This window comes from Parasteatoda tepidariorum, chromosome 7, assembly GCF_982258835.1.
Source record: "Parasteatoda tepidariorum strain Cologne lab strain chromosome 7, Ptep-v5.0, whole genome shotgun sequence".
Classification (NCBI taxonomy): Eukaryota; Metazoa; Arthropoda; class Arachnida; order Araneae; family Theridiidae; genus Parasteatoda; species Parasteatoda tepidariorum.
In genome coordinates, this window is record NC_141761.1 from 65,679,228 (window position 1) to 65,700,734 (window position 21,507).

Sequence of the window (21,507 nt, forward strand, 5' to 3'; positions counted from 1 at the left end):
AAACTAACGTATTTCCTTCGCCTATGACTCTCTACACGCTAAAGCATGTGAAGTATTGTCATAAGTAGCGAGTTCTGCTCCACGCCACCTGTACATAACCTCTTCTAGATGATTATGGCCTGTAGCCCATTTCGATCGCAACGATCGAATACGCCATCTGGGGAGAGACCGGTTTCATGCCTTTGGCCCTCCTCCCTCCCCTTCTCTCCTTTCTCCTTTGGCCCTCCTCCTCTTTTCAGTTGTATAGGATTGTACTACGATATTTTCCCGTTTCTTAATATTTTTCCTTTTTATTTAATAAAAATATTTTTAAAAATTTCCATGATGCTTTTCCTTGTTGTTTTTATAGTTCATTTACGTCGCACTAGAGCTGCACAATGGGCTATTGGCGACGGTCTGGGAAACATTCCTGAGGATGATCCGAGGACATGCCATCACAATTTTGATCCTCTGCAGAGGGGTGGCACCCCCGCTTCGGTAGCCCGACGACCTGCACGCGAAGTCGAGCACTTTACGGTAGAACAGTTTAACGAGGACCCATACCGCACACCCTTGGTCCCTATGCAGGTTAATCCAAGTGGTCACCCACCCGCACACTGACCACAGCCAGTTATGCTTGACTTCGGTGATCTGCTGGGAACCGTGTCTTAACGATCAGCCCACTGTGGGACGATGCTTTTCTTTAGAACTATGTTTAATGTAGCTTTCAGTTTCATATAGTTTTCCAACTTAAAAGATTTTAATCCATATGAAAATCAGGAGAGAAACTAACGTATTTCCTTCCTCTATGACTCTCCATACTCTAATGGGGAAAGCATGCGAAGTGTTGCCATAGGTAGAGAGTTCTGCTCTACGCCACCTGCAGCCCATTTCGATCGCCAATGACCAACTCTATTCCAATGACGAATTACGAAGGAAGGAAAATTATTAAACGAATCAAATTTTTGACAGCTCTCCTGCTAAAAGTATTGATTCCAAATATTTTCCAGATTGCGGCATCCTCCCATATCTTGCTGGTCAAAACCGTAACGATTTCTAATTTACGTAATTCATTCGTCGTAATTTTCGTAAATCTTTCCCTTTTAACGCATACGTGATTTTTAAATTTTTAAGGTACTGTCATCTAGTGGTGAAATTTACTACTACCAAACTACTGTTGAATCACAGGTTAATTTCAGTGTTTTGGTTGCACCTGCAACAGCTGCTTGGTTATACTATGTTTTTCTCAATTTGTTAACTTGATGGGCTTATAATAGTGGGATCTTTGAATAATAAATCATTTTTACTGGAAAACACGTGTGCATTTTATTCGTTGAATTGAATCGAGTAATTAATACAGAAATTAAACTTGAGTTTCTTCTTTCAAGAAGTGTTCTGATTGACTGATCGTGATCAGTATTTCGATTTTTACAGCAAAAATCCCCCGATGACTCATCAGACGACTCTCACCTTATGTTGACAGGTGAATCAAGTTAACTGATCTCGACTTGTTAGGTTAGTTAAATGATGGCTAAAATTTTGAAACACTTCGTATTCGGTCAAAAGAAAAATCCTCCTGCTCCTCCGAGACCAGATTATCAAGGAGAGCGTAAGTTACTGACTTTTAAATTTTTTAACTATGCTTTTTTTTTTAATTCCAAAATTAAAATGTGATTATTTGGTTTTGGTAAGGTTTCATATTAATCTTTTTGATGAATAGGGAATATTATTTGCTCGTAAATTTTATAAATTGTGTAACTTTTGAAATTAATGTGATTTTATTTTGTTAAATTGTTTTTATTCTTTAGCAGTGATATAAATCCGTAAAGAAGTATTTAGTCAATAATAGGCTGGAATTGAGTATATTATTGTGTATAATAATTTCTCTATTGAGTATAATAATCTCTCTATTAAGTATAATAATCTCTCTATTAAGTATAATAATACTACTAATAATCAAATTAATAATAATCTTCCTTTAGCATGCTGGAAAGTTTATTATTGAATAATAAAATTTCTATTGAGTATAGTACTACTCTATCAGTAAAATACTGGTATTGAGTACAATAACACTCTGACAGTAGTGTGCTAAAATTGAGTATAAAAATATTCTGTCAGTAGCATGGTGGAATTGAGTTTATTATCATATATAATAATCTGCAATTGAATTTCTTATTTACTATTGAATAAATATTTACTTAAATTTTCACGGATAATTTAAGTAGATTTTGAATAATTTAGGTGAATTTTGATAGTTGCTTGAAGAACAGTTTGTATAGATCAATTTACTGTAGTTTGCGAGCAAAACAATTGAATTTTTTTCATTAATTTATGTATATTTTTATACATTATAAAAAAATGCCAAACTAAGGAATTTTCAGATTGTTATATTTTTTAAAATTGTAGTGTTACTAAATTTTGTATTATTTTTTTTAGCCATCACATTATCATATTTCTTTTAAAAATTCAGCCTAAACTATAAAAGAAAAAACTAGAATACTTAAAGGAGTGTATGCTTGTTATAATTTGACTTTTTCTGGAAAATGATCTTAATAACTATAGAAAATTAGCCACTTGTAAATAGTAATGGATATTTAAAAAATTTTGCAACTTGACAAAATTTTATTTAGAAATATATTTTTAGCTAATTCAGCATTTTGAAATTTAAATGTTCCGAGAAGTCAAGTACCATAGGACCATTTGATAAAATTTCTGGATCCTTAAAAATTTTTGTAAAATTTGATCACAGTTAATCTTACATTTATCTTTTTTAAGGAACTTAAATAACATATCTTCACTTAAAAAATTATATAAAAATGATTAAAGAAAAGGATAAGTCTGGGATTAAAGAAAGAAATTTGCATCAATAAAGGCGAAAACTGGCATTTTTCATTTTATCCTTTACAAATACAAATCTAGTTTCTTTTTTTAATTGTATACCAAACATAACCCGTAAAAATTATGACCAGTTGATGGTTCCAATGAGTAGCCTGGATTTTTTTTATTTTAATTAAGTTTTCTGCAAAATCTACTTGCACAATCTCAATTCATTTTTTTAAAATTTTTTCAAAGAATTTGCTGTATTGTTTTTTGATTTAAATGAGTCTTAAAAATATACAAATATGTGGTTTCATTTTTATTCAATCTTTGTATTCTTTATTAACAGCTTTTCAGTTTTCTGTGGTTCACTGCTCCGATTTTAAATTTGTTAAATTTTGGACATTAGGATACGTTACATCAAAATGATTTTTACTAAGCTATGGTAAACTTAGTCAAGCTTATAACTTTATTGTAGAAATAGCGCAGATAGTAATAAAATTGGATAGCCAGAAATTGTAGGCTAAATTTATGCATTTTACATGTTTATTAAAATTAAATTGCATTATTTATCTGTTTGTGCATATTTTTTTGAAAATATTTTATTGGATGTGTTTTGAATTTCGATACTGACTTAAAATTAGTTTGTTTCATTCTAAAGGTTTTTAAAGTTCAAACTAAATCAGTTATATATTTATATATATTACATTATCATTAAAACCTCTAAATTAAAAACTCAATGGAACTATAATTGTTTCTCATTTATATGTGAAGTAATTCTGGTTTCTATAAAAGAGCATTTATTTCTAAATCCAATAGATTCTTGATACATAAATAGTGATGTAGCATTTTTTGTAACAGCAAATTATACTTAGTGCCTTCTGGTAAAAGTTTAGTTGTAATAGTAATAGTCGTGATTAATTTTTTTCGCTGTTTAATTAGTTGTTTTAAGGATAAAAGTTAATATACCCATCATATTCTGATAAAGAAATTTGTTCAAATGACAACCATAATCAAAATTTTCAACACTGTAAAAACATGTAGTAAAAGTGACATTGACCTAATATTTTCTGCTAACAAAAAAAAGTTCAGAATCAAGAAATTCATATATTTATGAAGAACATGTTATATTGCAAGTGACGAAAGATCAAAATTTAAGTGTCTTGTTTCATTTTCTTCAGAATTCATTATTAAACTTTTTGTATACTCTATGTGCTGTTTTATTATAAATCTCAAAAAATAGCTAATATAAAATATAAAAGTAAGCTAAAAAGAAAGTTGCATTAATGTAAGTCTTTTTTTTAAAAAAAGATTTTAGTTTATTTGGATTAGTTTTTCAAAGAAAATAATTATTTAAAAATTATCACTTTTTAATAATTTATGGATTGAATATTTTTGTTAGCTTCCTAAAAATATTTTTTAATGCAAAAATGGTTGGTACACTTACAAATTCATGCAGCTAAAGTTTGACTTCAGACTTGCACAAGTTAGTGAAAAATTGAAATTTCACTCTCAGATTTTAGCAAATTGTATTGTACATTTTTTTTAATATCTTTAAGCATAATTTTTTTATTATTTTGACTTAAATAAAAAACCATGAAATATATATTGCTTGTTATTTTTAAAGTCTGTTTGAATGATCATTAAGTTTAATTTTGTAATGAAAATTGAGAACATTCAATTTAATTAAGCAAGTTAAGCATTTTCAGAAATGTGTTGTCTTATACCAAATCTTTTGAATGTAGATAAAAAATTAAATAATTTGAAAATCGTATTTATTTGGGAAAGTTTGTTTTTAGAAGGAGAAATAAAAATAATTGATAATGGAAAACATGAATTTGTAACCGAAACTTAATTTAGAATTGATATTAATTGTGTTAAAATTAAGAAAAAGTATGTATTGAGAACTTTACAATGCCTAATTAAATGTTTTTATTTTTTCCACACAAAGTTGGCAAGTAGTCATTAAATATTAACATTCTAAAAGTGACTTTTTATATTTTACAGAATGCCCCAAAGAAGAATTTCTAGATCATGATTATGAAAATATTCCTAAATTTGGAGCTGATCAGAAAAAAGAGGTTGTTTTTCAAGAGAAAAAGAAGCCTGAGGTACTCACAACTTCGTAGATTTATATTATAGGAATGAAAATGATTATTGAATATGATTATGTAAAATGCAATTTTATTATGATTACTGACAGCTAGTGATGTTCTCAAGTGAAAATATTATATGATTTAGAAACTACTGTCTTGTCCAGTATTTTTTATTTTTTTAAAAAAGAAATCAGCTTATAAAATTTCTGAAAGATGCAATCAGTGAAGATTGGCAACAATGGGGGCCCCTTACGTTAATATTTTCTGGATCCTTCCCTCTCAGATGGGATTGAATGGGATGCAGTTTAATCTTTTACTCTTTATATTAAATAATTAATTGAACTAATTTAGATTCATTAAAAGGGATAGCTGATAATTCATGACCATATTTTATTATAACCAATATTCATACTAAAATACAAGCTGATTCAATAGTGTCTTTCCTACTTTATAATGCAATGACAAATGTTATTGAGACATCCGTTTGTTTCACATGTCTTGCAAAAGCAATTCCTTTACTTAATTTTTATTTTTGCACTTAGTTGGCTTGTAAGAATTCTGTTTTTAAATGATATTGGTGTAGAAACCTATGTTTATTGTAGTTTGCAGAAAAAAAAAAAATCTCAGTTCAATTTGCAAGCATTTCTTCAAATATGTTAAAGCTTTCCTTAGTAGATTTAGACTATCACAGCCCATACTTGCAAATAAATTAAAGACTAGGTCAAAAGTGCTGCTCAGCCGAGTCTTACAAAAACAATAAGAATTTGCTATCATTTTTAGTTTATGCACTATTTCTTTTTTACTTTTGCTCTTAATTTTTTTTTGAAAAAAATATTCAAATATTTTTAAACAAATCATTATTTTTCTTTCTCTTTTACAAAATACATAATATCTATTTGAAAGTGTGGAAAAAATTTCTATTTATTATTTAGTCGATACTAATTTGTTTTCTCATTTAATTTATTTTATTTCTCTAAATATATGAAAGAAGGGGGTACAATTTGTCACAATTTTATCTACATACCTTAGGCTTGTTGAAAAGTTTCACATTTATTTAGACCTGCTTGTGCAGATAATATAAAATAATGCTGCAAGATGCACAATTTTAAATTCTACATTGTCTTAGAAACAATGGACACAAAATTTCAACCCTTTTTCCTTTATATTAATAAAAATTCAATTTTAAATCCTTTAAGTGTATTGCTCTGAACTAACACTTTATTATGACCATTTCATTTGACAGTTTAATGTAATTGAAGTATGGCAGCACGATGTTTGCTAGCTGATCAGGTTGGTACTCGCATGCTTTGGGATCTTTATTTCATGTCAATGTTAGTCTGAATAAGGCATCATATATCTAAATGCCATTTAGTACATCCTGTACTGCTGATGATTTATCCCTAGTGGTGATTGATACCTTCAGGTAACGGATTTGTTGGAAGAATATGATGGTTACTTCATTTCCTTTTTCCTTACACTGGCCATAAAAATTTTGAGATCTCAAATCTATGGAACATTAGCGAGATGAAAATTTATTCAAAAAGATGCATTCTTTATCTAGATCGATAAAGTATTGTAATAAATTTTGTGCTGCAGAAAAAGCAACATAATCATATATATTACAATCGAATGATTACTAAATGGTTCCTAATAAATATTTACACTTGTATGAAAGTTCAAATAACACTATTCAAATAATACCTGAGACAAAATAAATTAAATTTTGTTTTAGGAATTAAATTTTTGTTCGATGATTTATGCAGTTTTTACTAAAATAACTATTACATTACAATATGAATGAAAAAAAAATTATCTTGGTATAGGACATAGTTCTGAAAGCTTCGTACCATTTTTAAAATTTCCACTTTTAGACCCTTAAAGTTTTAACAAGAGATTTTTTATTAAGACTCGTATAACAATGATAATAATAATAATAAAAAACTGAATTATTTACGTCATCTAAATTACGTTTGCACATGATTTTATCTTTTTATCGTACAACCTCAACCCTTCTAATTATGGATTATAGTCCTGCATTCATTCAAAACCTTAAAAGGGAGAGAATGCAAGAAATTGAATTGGACACTGCATCTCTCAAAAAAGAACATTGTATTTCACATAAAATTGTGTAGTTCTTTAGAGACATACAATATTCCAGATTCAAAATTTTTTTAACTAAAAATTATTAGTGTGATAAACTTGCACATTCTACAAATCGGTTTTAAAATGTGCGAAATTCTCGCAATTCGAAAGTTTTGCGTATTGTATAATATTGTATTAATATTGTATCGAGATTTTCAAAACCAGGTTGAAACCTACGGAAGAATTTGGAAATGATCGAAAAAAAGTTAACCAACTGTAATAACTGTCGATAAAACGATTGAAAAATGATGTTGAATTATGACGCTTTTGTCGCGAATTGAGATTAAACATGAAATTAGTGTGTTACAGCATTAAAAATATCGTCCTTTTAAAGAAAAAAAAATGTAAAATGTACCGTAAAAACGAAAAATAACTGTTAAGAAAACAGTGGGAAAATAACGTGGATTAACGGATGAAAAATTCGCGAATAAAGCCTGTAAAAAAGGGATTACACAATTTTAAAATTCGGATGTCGTAAAACGACATTATCGTATTAAACAATTCAAATCTGAAAAAAACTACGTGGAAATGGTTTGAAAAAGCTATGGATAACTGAAGAATTTATTTTGGCATGATAGCGTACTGTTGGTAAATAGAATAAAAAAATAAAAAAACCCTTACGAAAAACAGGTATTTATTGTATACTTTATTTTGTAAAGTATTCTTTATCTAGCTTGGGCGAATGATGTGCATCGAAAACTGAAAACGTGGTTTAATTGAATATGACACATAAACATGTCTGTTTTTATGAAGTTTACTTTCAAGAATGTATATAATTTCTTGACAAGGAGTCAAATTATTCTAAATTTAGCCTGATTTACAACAGTTCGTAATAATGCATGTATCTGGTTCTCAAGTTTAATAAAAAGTAATCGTTCAGAACTTCGCTCTGAATGCTTCTTTTTTTGTTACTAACTCTTTCTGCTAGTTTCTCTTTGTAACAGCCTAACAGAAAAAAAAAAAAAAAAAAATGTGCAACGCTGCGTAAAGTAGGCTAGTTTTCAAGTCTTATTTTCCGGTGTTTTTCGGTTGTCCTTGTCGCCAAATTTCTTCACTATGACGGAATTCGTTACACTTTCTTCACACAAAAAATGAATAAATAAATTAAAAAAAAAGCTAGCTTTGTCCCACGAAATCCGCTCACTAGATTTCCTGGACGTAATGGTTAAATTGTGTAATGAGTGTTCGGAAACTTTAATCGCTGTAAATGGAAATTTGAATTGTTAGTTTTTTCTTTATCTCTGTTAAGAAATCTCACTTTTTTTGTTTTTGTTTTTTTTCCGTGATTCTTTTTTGTTAAAATTGAGTTTAATCCGATTTTATTCTGAATGAAATAACGAATTTATTCTGAATAAATGACGAATATTATTGTTAAACTATAGCAGTGTGACAACAAAAAGGTTTAAATGTGTTCACACAGTTCTATGCGTCAAGAAGGCTTAGCCCGACTTGGTATAATAAAAACATTTTTATTTATAAAAGAGTTCTTCAGAATATTAACATAGTAGCCTAAGTATGAAATACTTGCTGTCACTTTTGGCAGTGTTGTTTTATTTTAAGATAAGGATTAAATTTTTGCTTTCTACCAGATAAGAGTGTACATAATGAAAGATAAGAATTACTGGTTCCTTGAAAACTATCGATATTTCTTGAAAATTGAATTTCTTGATTGATATCAAATCCTGTTACATTGTTCAGACCAGGGATGGCAAGTTTCATCCAGAGTAGAAAAAACAGTGAAAAAAAAAATCAAGGAAAAAAAAAACTGGTGTGGAGGAAATAGGTTTCTTCCAACCCAAGTAGAAGAAACTACTTCAAAATAAATTGTCAAATATTAAAATAATGTTTTTGAGCAGTTTATAATTACAATCAAGTTTAAACAATAGCTTCCAAGCTATTTAATATATCTCTTTTTAGTAAGTGAAAATTTAAAAGCAACAATTGGAAATAAAAAATAAATGTAACGCATTTCCTCAGAATTTTTGCAATTCCTTTCATTGTAAAGGAAGGAGCATAATGGGGCTAATTTTATAATTAAAGAGCTGTTAAAATAGCACAATCAAAATAATTAATGCTTAATTTGTAAATCAATTACTAAACATATAATCTATGTTATTTGAAATATAGGCTGGATTTAGAATTTCACAGATTGAATTTAGAATTTCAAATTGCGTAATTTTTCATATCAAATATTATTAATTATGAATACTCAATAATGATATGTACATTTTACACGGCGAAATACGAAAGAAGCGAAATTAATATTGAGGGAATAAAATTTTTGATTGCTCTCCTGCTTCAACTATTGATATCGTATTATCCAGATTTCGGTGAACTCCCATATTTTGATGTTCAGAAATCAAAGTTCAACAAACAACATGCATATTTATTTGGACAAAGTACGTTTCTGTGGCTGATTGTGTAACTTAAATTATCGTTTGCTTTAATTAGCATATTTCAGGTTAGGCCCTCGAACTTTATTCAGTCCTAGTAGGGCAATTCCATATGTGACGGAATGACATTTTGACTTGCATGATGACAATTAATTGAAGTTTCTATGCATCTAATTTCAAATAAACATGATTTTTTCTCATGCATATCATTAATTTTGGTATAATGTGATTCATAAACTAAAAAAAAAGAATTTTTTATTTTTAATTTTATGAACTTTTTACTTGTGTGACGGAATGACATTTTGGCAACCAAGCTTTCGGCATGCCGCTTAGAACTGGTAGTTTCTGTGAATTTTGCAACTATTATTTTCCTGAACTATTTTTTACTTTTAGTATAATGTGTAAGCAATGTAAATTGTGAATTTGGAAAATTAACCTCAGGTTGGCTAGCAGTTATTAACATCTATTTGCTGTGACGGAATGACCGTGACGGAATGACAAAAAGTTTAGTGGAAGAAAGTCTTCATTTAAAAAATGTTTTATTAATATGTAAATGATAAACAGAATGTAACAGATAAACAGAATTAATATTTACGTAAGAATCAGTTAAAATTTCAACAATTTGAAAATTAGGTTGTTTTAGAAGAGGTTTTATATCTAACTTGCCAATGTCACATCTTATCTTCGTTCTCAGGAAATTTATGCATAAATCAATTTTTGTCCCATGTTCTTTAAATACTTTAACATCTAAATCGTCTTTGTTTATCAAAGTAATTTGCGCTGCATATAAATGTGCCTTCTTTTTTTTCGCAGTATGGGACAATGATTAAAGAGCCGACCGCATACTCCTCAATCATATTTTCCATTTTCTCTTCAAAACAGTGGCTTTTCAAATCATACACTTGGTTTTGGTAAAATTAGAAAGCATTCCAATTTTGACGATTCGCTTCTCAACTACATGAGCATCTAGTGCAGGTCTCTTGTTCCTGGCAATGATCTAGCTGAAGTCATTCTCTTTTGCCCTATCTTAAATAGAATAGCTGGACAAAAACAAAACTTCAACGATTTGTTGCTTCGACTTTATGAAATCATAAAATTCTTTTACATATTATGTGCCGTTTTACAGCAGCCAACATCTTGTTTGGCCTTTTAGAACAACATCACAATTACATGGTATTTATAGGTGCATGTGCTGTGAGGTATTAATGAAATACACTTAACAAAAATAAGAATAAGAACAAAAATGAGATAAGACACACTTTACATCAATATATGCTTCTTTATGAAAAGCCTCTTTTAAGGCCATAAGTATATATTGCATCTGCACTCTTTGTTACTCTGTCAGAGTTTGTATTATGACTGAATCCTTCATACTTGGGGGATTGTAACTAACATCATCTTGACAGTAAAATTTTTTTAACCAAATTAAACAGCTCATCAACATTACTTTTCTCACTTAGTTTCTTTTGAGTTCGATGTTAAATACTTCTCACATAAAGACTGAATTAATTTTTTTACCTCTATTGGTGATTTTGGAAGTGAGTTTTTTTTATGGCTTTACCAAGACTCTGCAGGAATTTGTATAGGGAATTTAAATTATTTGTATGTGAAGAGATTGGTAGCATTTGATTTTTTCTTTGTTTACACAATCTCTGCACAACAGCGTTTGCACTTCTGAGTTTTTTAAGTCCAACTTTTGTCGCGGAAGCTTTCTTATATGCCTTTCTTTTTCTGTTTTTTTTCTTCATCATATCATGGGGATCTTGGTCCTTTTCAACATTTTATCTGTCTTTCAACAGCTGTTTTAGCCATTAGGTTAATTGAAAAAAAAAAATAATTCCCTAGTTTTTGACTAAGCTTCTCAAGGACTCGTTTTGTCATTCTATCGCCGAAAATGTGTCATTCCGTCACGCTAATTATTGGAAGTTAATAATCAAATGCATAGAATTTTACAATTTCTCATTGATTCTTATGCCACATCTGCTTTATATTCCAAAATATACACATTTTCATTCAAAAACGCAGTTGCTATTTAAAAAAATATACTAAAACATGTGACGGAATGACACAAAAAAAAGTTACTTTTATTTAATATATTAAACTTAAAATGACTTAAAGGCTATGTTTTAAGGTATCCGACTACCTTCGGGACTAAATTTTTAAAAAATATATATTTTCCACAACATTATTGTAATTTATGTTGTATATTAATTTAAATAAACATATTTAATAGAGAAAATTTAAATATACAGGAAATTTTTTGTTTAAAGAGTATTTTTTAGATAATTTTAATGAAAATAACTCATTAACGGAAAACACTCTAAACAAAAAACTATTGTACATACAGCTATCAAACTTTTTGAGCCGTTTTGTATAACCCTCTGAAGTGTTATGAACCTCAACTTAAATGATATCATGAAATTAAAAAAAATTATGGAGTGTTAAGCATATTTTTCCATTTTTTTTCACATTTTCTTCACATTATCTACTGCAAAATATCTCATAAAACAAAAAATAATACAGTTATCTGAATTCTGGAGGTCTGTTATATAACCACCAATACAAGAAACAATCTCTGAAAGTTTGAAGACAAATTTATAATAATTAGTTGAGTTATCTTGTTTTCCGTAGACAAAAAACAGCAAAATTTTCATTTTGAGAAAAACACAATTAAAGTTTATAATTACAGTTTTTCTAAAAACTATGAATGTTTGTCAGTAGGAAGTTATTATATTTTATAGGGGGCACATTCCTTCACACATTTTCTTAGTTTTATTTAACGTAGCGATATTTTAACGTATTATTTAGCGATATTTTAAAGTATTTAGTGAATAGCATCAAAAGTCTACTACTTATAACGCATTTAACACAGGAACAATTTTTTATTAAACAACCATCTTACTGTATTTTCACACTTTAATATATATGTCTAAATATAGTTTTTATAAATAATTAGAAGTAAAAAATATTTTTTATAATATTTATAATAGCCCAAATCTAGAATTTTCTTCTAAATGTAATTTGTTATCATAGCAAACCGGACAACATAATGAAGCTAATATCATAATCAGGATCTCAATATCAATTATTCAATTGCCATACAGATTGTTTTTATCCAAAGGCGTCAGTTCTTTATTGACATCCATAGAAATCGATAAATTTTGAAGAGCTTAAAGTAATAGATTCATCTGCTTTACACAATTTTGAATAAATGGTATAATCAATTTTACTCAAATCATCGCTTTTGTTGGCATGTTGATTACCGTAATATTTACGTTTCTTAGATCGAGAAGTACGTCCTTTACCCATCTCAATAAATTTATCAAAATAAATAACAAATTTTTTTGGAAGAAATCAATAAATTTCGTCAAAACAAATCAAAATCAAGATATAGAAAGTACGCTTCAAATGTAAACAAACTATCAGCAAAATATGCTAACTTTTCACAAACAGTAACCACGAAACGTAAAATCTAATTAAAATATAATTCAGATTATTAGCCGAGAGTTTAAGAGCTTTTAAAAATTAAATATCTAATAAAATTAAACACACAAATAGAAATGGAACCGAAACTATTACCTACTACCGGTTTCATTTTCGTAATTTCCGATAAGTTAGACAGCTGTCATCTGTTACTAAAATAGCTATAACTAAAGTTCTACTTGACGTGCATTCAAAAACAAAACAGTTTTGAAAACTAGAGAAATTGGGCATTATTATAAAGCAATAAAATAAGAAAGAGATTTTTTGTGAAAATCCTCGTTTTTAAGGTAGTCGGATACCTTAAATGTTTAAATTTTGTACTATATGCATATTTTTATCAAAATATTGCAAAAGAAAGATACATTTCTTTTATTTTATAAGTATTTTTCAAGAAAACAATTTGAGCACAAATGTGAAGAATTCACTTGTCAGCCATGTGATTACTTTAGAATGCTGCCAGATTCAAAAAACTTAAAATTATCAAAAATTAAACAGTAATATGTAGACTTTGGCTATTTTTGAACATATTTTTAAAATTAAAATATGCAATTCATTAAAAAAAAATTTCACTTAGAAGTTGACAATTTCGTGGAATTGCCCAGTACGTAATAATCCGATAATGAGATCAAATGTTGATAGAGACTTTTTTTCCTTCTTCTTTTTTATTTTGTGTACTATTTAGGGCTAAAATATTCTTCTACAAATTGATTTTTGAGTTATGATTATAATTGACTGGTTATAGTTTTTAATAATTGAGTTTTCTCTTTCGAAAAAGTTTCTTTTCTTTGATATCGTTTTCTGTAACGAAAAAAAAGAGATATAAAGATAGATTGCATGTGCTTTTCAGCCTGTAACAATTTAGGTAATAACAATAAAAAAAAGGGAAAAGGCCGGTCATCCTTTGAAGAAAGTGAAATCATTTCTGTTCATGCTTGAAGGTTGCAGACCATGCATGAAGACAATTCGATATGGAGACATGAACTATTACTTCAACAACTTGTTGAACTTGAATGAGGCGTCAGAATCGTTCATATTCTCTAATTCGCAAAGTGAATAATAATTTGAAATCGAAACTCCGTTAGGTGTTTTCAGTTCTTAGTGTTAATTACGAGGCACTGCTTTATGAACTCATTATTTTGTCCCCACTGTGCATGTTGCACAGGCTTGGTTAGGTGAATTCTCATGATCAATACTTTTTTTTTCATATAAAGTTATGACTTTTAACTTTAATAAGTAATATCTTTTGGTTTATTGCGACATTGATTTTTAGATTTTTAAAGTGGAACTTTTTATACCTGGGTAAAATTGTGAGTGCCACGATGTATATACGCTACCTCACGTTCGTATATGGATAGACTGGTTTAATTGTTGAAATAAAATACATGTCTAACAAATACTATTTAACAACTAACTTATAGTTTTTTATTTGGGAGACTTCATAGTTTTATGTACCATCCAGTAACGTAAGTTTTGAGTAAACGATCCTTCGTATCTTTACATTTCGTGAAAGTGGTTAGGGTCTAAATTAAGGAGCACCCTTTTTATGGAACTCTCTGTGCTGTTGCTGAAACCGACAGTTAATATAATTGTATGCTATGAAAATAAAGCACTAGTGTATTTCATCACTTTTTTGGTCGCGAAACAAAATCCTCCATGCTCATATAATTAGAAATTATGCCATAAAATTGTGCAAAAGGCTACTTAAATGAAATTTCTTATCTTCTTTATAATTTTTCATTGTAATAAAAAAAATTTGACAGACAAGGGTAAATCAAATTATATATTTTTACACAGACAAACTCTTTGTGAAGGTAAAGAAACAGAAAAAATAAATTTTAAAGTATTGTTTCATAAGTGATAAAATTATATGAAATATCTGAAGAGTTTATGAGGGGTCATCCTCTATAATTTTACGTGTCTCAAGGAACACTTTTTTTGGAAAAGCTCTTACGTATATGCCTAAAGTAAAATTATGAAAAAAAAAAAAAAAATCAGCAATGATAATATTAATCCACCGATTCACAATTCTTTTCGGCTACGGAACCTTAAATAATCAACTTTCTTTCGGCAAGAGCCCGACTTCGTAAATAAAGTTTTTCAATGTAATTGTAAACGTTATTACATTTGAGATGAGACTGTTTAAATAATTCGAGACTTACGGGAAAATGAGAAATCTAACTATGGTTTAAGGGTTGACTGTATATTCAATAAAGGATATTTAATTTCGCAATATATTCACAAAATATTTAAATTTAACCATATATCACGATACTTTTTATTAAAATATTTTATTAGAGGAATGAAGATTTTTCATCGTTTTATCATTAGTAATCTTAAATTTAGTTTTATGTGCGATAGTTAAATTTGCAGCCCCTGTGCTATTTCTAGTCTAGTTCACAGATGTCAAGCAACACTAGCTGCGGTCAGTAAGCGGGTGGGTGACCACTTTGATCAGCCTGTGTTGGGACCGAGTGTGCGCGGTATTGATCCTCGTTAAACTGTTCTACCGTAAAGTGCTCGACTTCGCGTGTAGGTCGCTGGGCTACCAAAGCAGGGATGCCACTCACTCTGCAGAGGGTCAAAATTGCGATGGCATGTCTTCGGATCATCCCCAGGGATGTTTCCCAAACCGTCGTCAATAGCCAGCTCTAGTGCGACGTAAATAAAGTACCTTCCTACCTTCTACTCTAGTTAGGAATTTGTTTTTGATGTACATAAATAACCTAGCAATAAATACAATCAACCAAATCATGATTTACTTCGATATGAAACTTAAAAAAACTGTGTTAGACGTTGAAAATGGTTTTTATGGAGATTTATTCCTTTGTTAAAGAATTTAAATTTTTTATTTTCATTTGAAAAGCGCGATAGGAAATACTAATGCAATGCTATTATAAAGGCTCATTTTTTCATAATTCTTAAATATATTGTTATTTGAAAAAATTTTTTTTTTGCGAAGTGTCATTTCTATCTTATTTGGCATTTCACTTGAAATAATTTCATAAAGGCAACCAAAACATTAAATCAAATATGAATTAATAGGTTGTATCTAAATATAATCAGAGCTTTCAAAACTCATCACTGGTTATAAAAGTACTAATTTGTGAAACCATTGTGATCCTTTTAGGGTTCCACAGAACACCATTATGGAACCGCAGTATTAAACCATCAATTTAAAATATTTTTTTAAAAAAAATCAAATCAAAAATAATCTTATGTACCATTTTTGAGTGAGCAGATTTTTGAAAGTGACGTTTTCTGTTTGCGAAAGTGAAATTGAAGATCCATATACCGATTTGTTTCAATCCTTAGAGAAGAAACTAAATAAATAAAGGAGTGGAAAAAGGAAGTCATTTGGGATCCCCCTTAAAAATAAATTTCGTGGAAGAAATCATTTGGAAGACGGATGTTTGACGATGCGAATCGTGGCTACGTGAAGACGCCTTTTCATCCAACCTCTTTAGTTTTATTTTTGAAATACCTTGCTTATTGCAAAAAAAAGGAACACATTTGAAATGTCTATTTATTTCTTTTTAACACAGTAAAAATATTTATAGAAGCGATTTTATAATATTATATAAATGTTATAGATATTTTTATTTATTTATATCAATGACTTATGCTATTAATATATATTTGTTCTATTTTTTCCTTAAATGAAGGAATGTTTTAGCAATACACTAGGGCAGGGATGGCGAACCTTTATACACCAGCGTGCCATTTTTTCTAAAAAAATTGTTTTATGAGGCCATAGCGTCAAATAACTTTGACTTCGTGATTATTGGGAAAATAATAATATTAAATACTATCAACTCAAAACTCTTTATTTACTATGAAAAATAATACATTTTGCTATGTCTCAGTTTTATGCGTAATTCAACTTTAAGTAACATCAATGTGACTTCTGTTGTTGCAGATTAGATGACAAATAACTTATATTAGGTTGTAAGATGTTAGTTCAAGCATTACTGTTAATTTTTTGCTAGTTATTTATTGTTAGCTTGTTTTTTATGCTTATTAATTGTTTTTTGGCATTAATTGTTAATTATTTGGTTAAAAATTGTTTATTTTTTTTGTTTGTTTTTGTTAACTTTAATTGTTACATATGCTTCGTAGTGTAATAACATTTGTGTTATAACAATTCATAGTGCAATAACAATTGCGATCGGTGGCGTGCCCAAAATATTGTATCACGTGCCATAAATGGCACGCGTGCCATTGGTTCGCCATCCCTGCACCAGGGGTTCCTGCTAACTTTCACCATGATTTCTATTAAATTATTTTTGTTTTTTGATGATTAACTAATTGTTACACCTTAATTAAAATGATAATAATAATAATAAAACAAAATATTTTACTGAAGGGTCCCAAAATATTCTATTGTGTTAGGAGCTGTCCATCTTTCATTCACATATTTTCTCAATATTTTTGATCCCTCTTGCCCATTGTCCTCTACCTTTTGTTACATTCACGGTTCTCCTACTTTGTCAAAAATAACAATTTTGTTGAACAATTCTCCTGAGTAATTAAACGAACTTGATCTTAGGACGAATTATTCATAAAATCATTCAGCTTTAGAAATAATAATTTAGATTCGTTTGTAATATTCCCATTCCTTTTATTAAATCGTAGTTAATTACTGTTCATTCTGTGATTTCTTTCCATTCAGTATGTTAGCGTTTTTTTTTCATACAGGTTTTTGTAAAATTTCTCTAGAAATGAAAGACGCTTTGTTTGAGGTAACAAGGTAACATGGTTTGTTGAGGTAACATTTGTAAACATGGCACGTTATATTGCATTATTTTAAAGGCTAAATTTCAAATTTTATTTTTAAATTTTGTGTTTTAATTTTATGACATTTGTGTGCATAGCAACGGTAATTATTTTATGTGTACTTATTGGCGATTTCATTTGTTACGAATGTCGTATTTGCGGACTCTAAAAGCGTATAACTCAGTTAAAAAAATCGAGCATGTTTTAAAATTTTTTGAGAAAATAAATCTTTTAGTCATTTACTTTCACTTCAATTTTTATAAATTCGATTTTTTTTTCTAAATTGATAGTCTAGCTTACATTCATAAGACGCAATTTTGAGTTTTTAAAAAACTATTAAACTAATGAAAAATGGTTAAAAATCAGAGTAAGTGTAAAATGATACGAAGATTTAATAAAAATTATTAAAACTGCTAAAATTTTTTTTAACTGAGTTATATGTTTTTAAAATTGGCAAGTATGACATCCCTAAATGATCGAATTGCCGCTTATTTTGAAGAAAAATAAAAAAATAAATATTTGCTGATTGTAATACTAACCAAAAAATAAAAATTCTTGTTACCTTCCTCTCTCTTGTTACGACCTCACGACCCCCCTCCAAGCGTAACATTTATGAAAAGCCTCTTATTTCAGATTTAGTTTCAAAGAATTAGCTCCCAATTCAACTGAGATAAAATTTAAACCTAATACCTTTGATCGGTTACTATTGCAATTTCATCTATTATTTATTTTCTAGTTTCGATTTTGATTTTGGTTGCTATAAAAATTCGTTATATATATATATATATATAGTGCGAAAAATTAATTCCTAATGAAGTTTTATAATGTATTCATTATGTATATGTTGTCTGTACCTCGTTTTACACAAAGCTTATTTTAAAAATAAATATAAATTTATTTACTGTTTTGATAATTGTAAATTATAAAACGGTTAATTAGTTGTACCATTTTTAATATGTTTATTATGAAGTGTTGCGTAATAATGTGATATAAATTGATTACTTATTATTTATAAAACACCACTTTTAGTTTTGAGCCTTTAATTTTGATTATTAATCAAATGAAAAACATAATAACAGCAAAGAATAACAAGAAAGAATGATCAGTAAAAAAAAAAAAAAAAACCTTCAAATTTGGGAATAAGTGATAAAGAAATATTTTGCTAGTAAAAAAAAATACCTCCGCAACTTTTATTAATTTTATTCTGATCACAACAAAAGAAACTAGGTTTTTTAATTCATAAATGAATATCACGTAAATTTTCTTGCTTGTATGAATGCAGCGACTTCTTAATGTTATTCAAAGATTTTACGTTAAAAATATAAAAGGATTTCTTTATGCTCTCATGTTTATGCTATGTCTTAAAATATTAAGTGACTGCAGTGTTAACTTTTCTTTTGGAAATATTTGACGTGAATGATATCGGATAGATCGGATTTATCATTCATGTCGGATATCGGATAGATCATTCATGTATCCAAGATTTCTGATATTTCCGAATATATGATATTAAACCCTGATAATCAATCCCTGAATTTCAATCCCTGATAACAAAATATATAAAAATATTAAATTAAAAAATTTTTCAGAATTTTCGATAATTTTTTTTTTTATTTTTCAGTTTTTTGTGTTTTTTCAAAATACAACTCAGCAATAAAAACAGTTCAAAAAACTCAATTAACGAATCAAAGTATACATATGTCAAGTTCAGCTTGATCCGATTTATTTATTTATTTGTTTAAAATTTAATTCCCTATGGAAGAAAGTTTTTGACAGTTGTGAAAGTCTGCAATAGGCTGTAGAGCTGCAAGAAAAAAAAAGAAAGAGAACTCGTGTAATATTTTTACTGTGACTATTTTTCTATAATTAGCAAGACATTCTTTTAATTTTACACAGATTGCAATATAATATTCTTTCTGTGCTGATTTAAATTTAAAAGAAACTTAGTATTTAACGAAAAGGGTGTGTAATTTTAATTTCGTTTGCTAATAAAATTAAAGAAACACTATTTTTTAGCAGCTAAGGAAGTAAACGAACAAACCTACCTATGGATTTGATACCATTTCAATTATCCTCTATTTATTTCAAAGGCAATTAGTAGGACTTAAAGTACAATTGCAGTTCGAAACTTTTATTTTCAATAAGTTTTCAGCATTCTTGCTTTCATCGCTAAACTTTTAAGATTAGTTCTTTTCAACTACTGTGTTCAAAAGAAGTTGGAAAAAAAAAATGTAATTATAAAATAGTTGGATAGCTGGAAGCTAAAGGAATTTCGAGGAATGTTTATTTTTTGATTTTTGTTATGTATTCCTATAATCTCACGAATGCTTAGTTGAGGATTTCATTTATTTGAAGTGTGTTTTTTTTATGATCTTTAAGACTATCTTCTAATTAACTTGGCGAAATCGAATTTCATTTAGTGGCTCCCGGATGGTTTAGTAGAGGAATCGTTTGAAAAATATTTCATTCTCGATTCCGCTTGAAAGTATTTTTCCAATTAGAGCAGTGTTTGTTAGTTTTGCAAAGATGGGCCCACCTACAGTCTTCTTAAGATTTGTATCAAAAGCATCTGTTTCACCCTTGGGGATTAGTGTGGGAATTGGTGAACTCTCGTGTTCCTTTTTGCCCCTGCCGAAATGACTTTTCGGATGATTCCCTTTTTCCTTCTTTTCTTCGGAAGTCCGGAAGGAAGTTTTCTCAGAGGATATTTGCCTTAATGAATGCCGGTAATTAAGAATATTTAGTTTGGGGAAAGTTCCCCTTCTTGTGTCCCCATTTGGACGGCGTTTTCTTTCAACGCCTACATGGCAAACCGAAATCAACTTATTCGATTTGATGGGTGGCAATTAAAATTAAAACCAAAGATGATTTTTATATGTTTTATTTTACATTAACATATCTGTTAGATAAATAATATGAGCACAGTGCGCAGAAAAAAAATTACACTCTGAATAACTTGTGATCTAATGATTGTATAGTCACGTATTGATTCTCAATCTTAATGATTTGAAGGCATAGCCTTAAATGTGCTAATTAATTTGTGCAAGCGATAATTTAAGTCACGAAATACGACACAAAAACGAACTTTCTTTAAAAAAAAAACAACCTTTTTTTTCTCGATAGATATAGATTTCTGATCCTCAAATTATGGAGGGTAGCTGCAATCTGGAAAATGTAATCCAAATAGTTTGGCCAAAGGAGCAGTCAAAAGTTTGGGCCATTTAAATTTTTTTAATTTTTTTTTAGAGAACTTTTTTAGCTGATCGAAAAATGTTTGCACGTAATTGAAAAATTTGTTCTCCCGAAAACAATTCCATGCGAAAAATAAGTTTTAATTATATATAATTTTTTGTTATTTTATTAAAAACAGTCTAAAAGTTTTTAAATGTAAGGTATGTAATTTTTTATATTATTTTTCATAGCGTAGTTTTAAATGGCAAAAAACAAAATCAGTCAAATAGTTACTGAGAAATCAAATTTTTTTTTTAAACATTTAAAATGCATATTATATGCATGCATTAAAACACATTTAATTGCTGATAATGTGCCATGACATCTTTTTCAGTTTAAGTTTCAGTCAACGTCCGATACCGACTGTGGAATTTTTTGTAAACGTGACTCCAATTCTAATTCTGATATTTACTATTTTAAAATGTTCAATAAATCATAAAAAAATCTCAATATTATTATTTATTAAATGTTAATTTAAAATTATCTTTTTCGAATTTCTTACGTTTGGATATATATAAACATGTTTATTGCAAAAAGATTCTTTAGTGAAAATTTATGAACTGTAAAAACATTAGACAAACTTCGGAAATTCA

At 28.6% G+C, this 21,507-nt stretch overlaps 1 protein-coding gene across 1 annotated transcript in view; it reads left to right on the top strand.

The window, feature by feature from the left end:
* Positions 1-972: 972 nt before the first annotated feature.
* hwt (SH2 domain-containing adapter heavyweight) overlaps positions 973-21,507 on the top strand; it is a 351,568-nt gene continuing 331,033 nt past the window's right edge. Inside the window, exons 1-2 of the mRNA XM_043042633.3 lie at positions 973-1,588; positions 4,804-4,907. Of these exons, the coding sequence (XP_042898567.2) occupies positions 1,504-1,588; positions 4,804-4,907 (189 nt within the window). The 5' untranslated portion in view covers positions 973-1,503. The remainder of the gene's footprint in view (positions 1,589-4,803; positions 4,908-21,507) is intronic.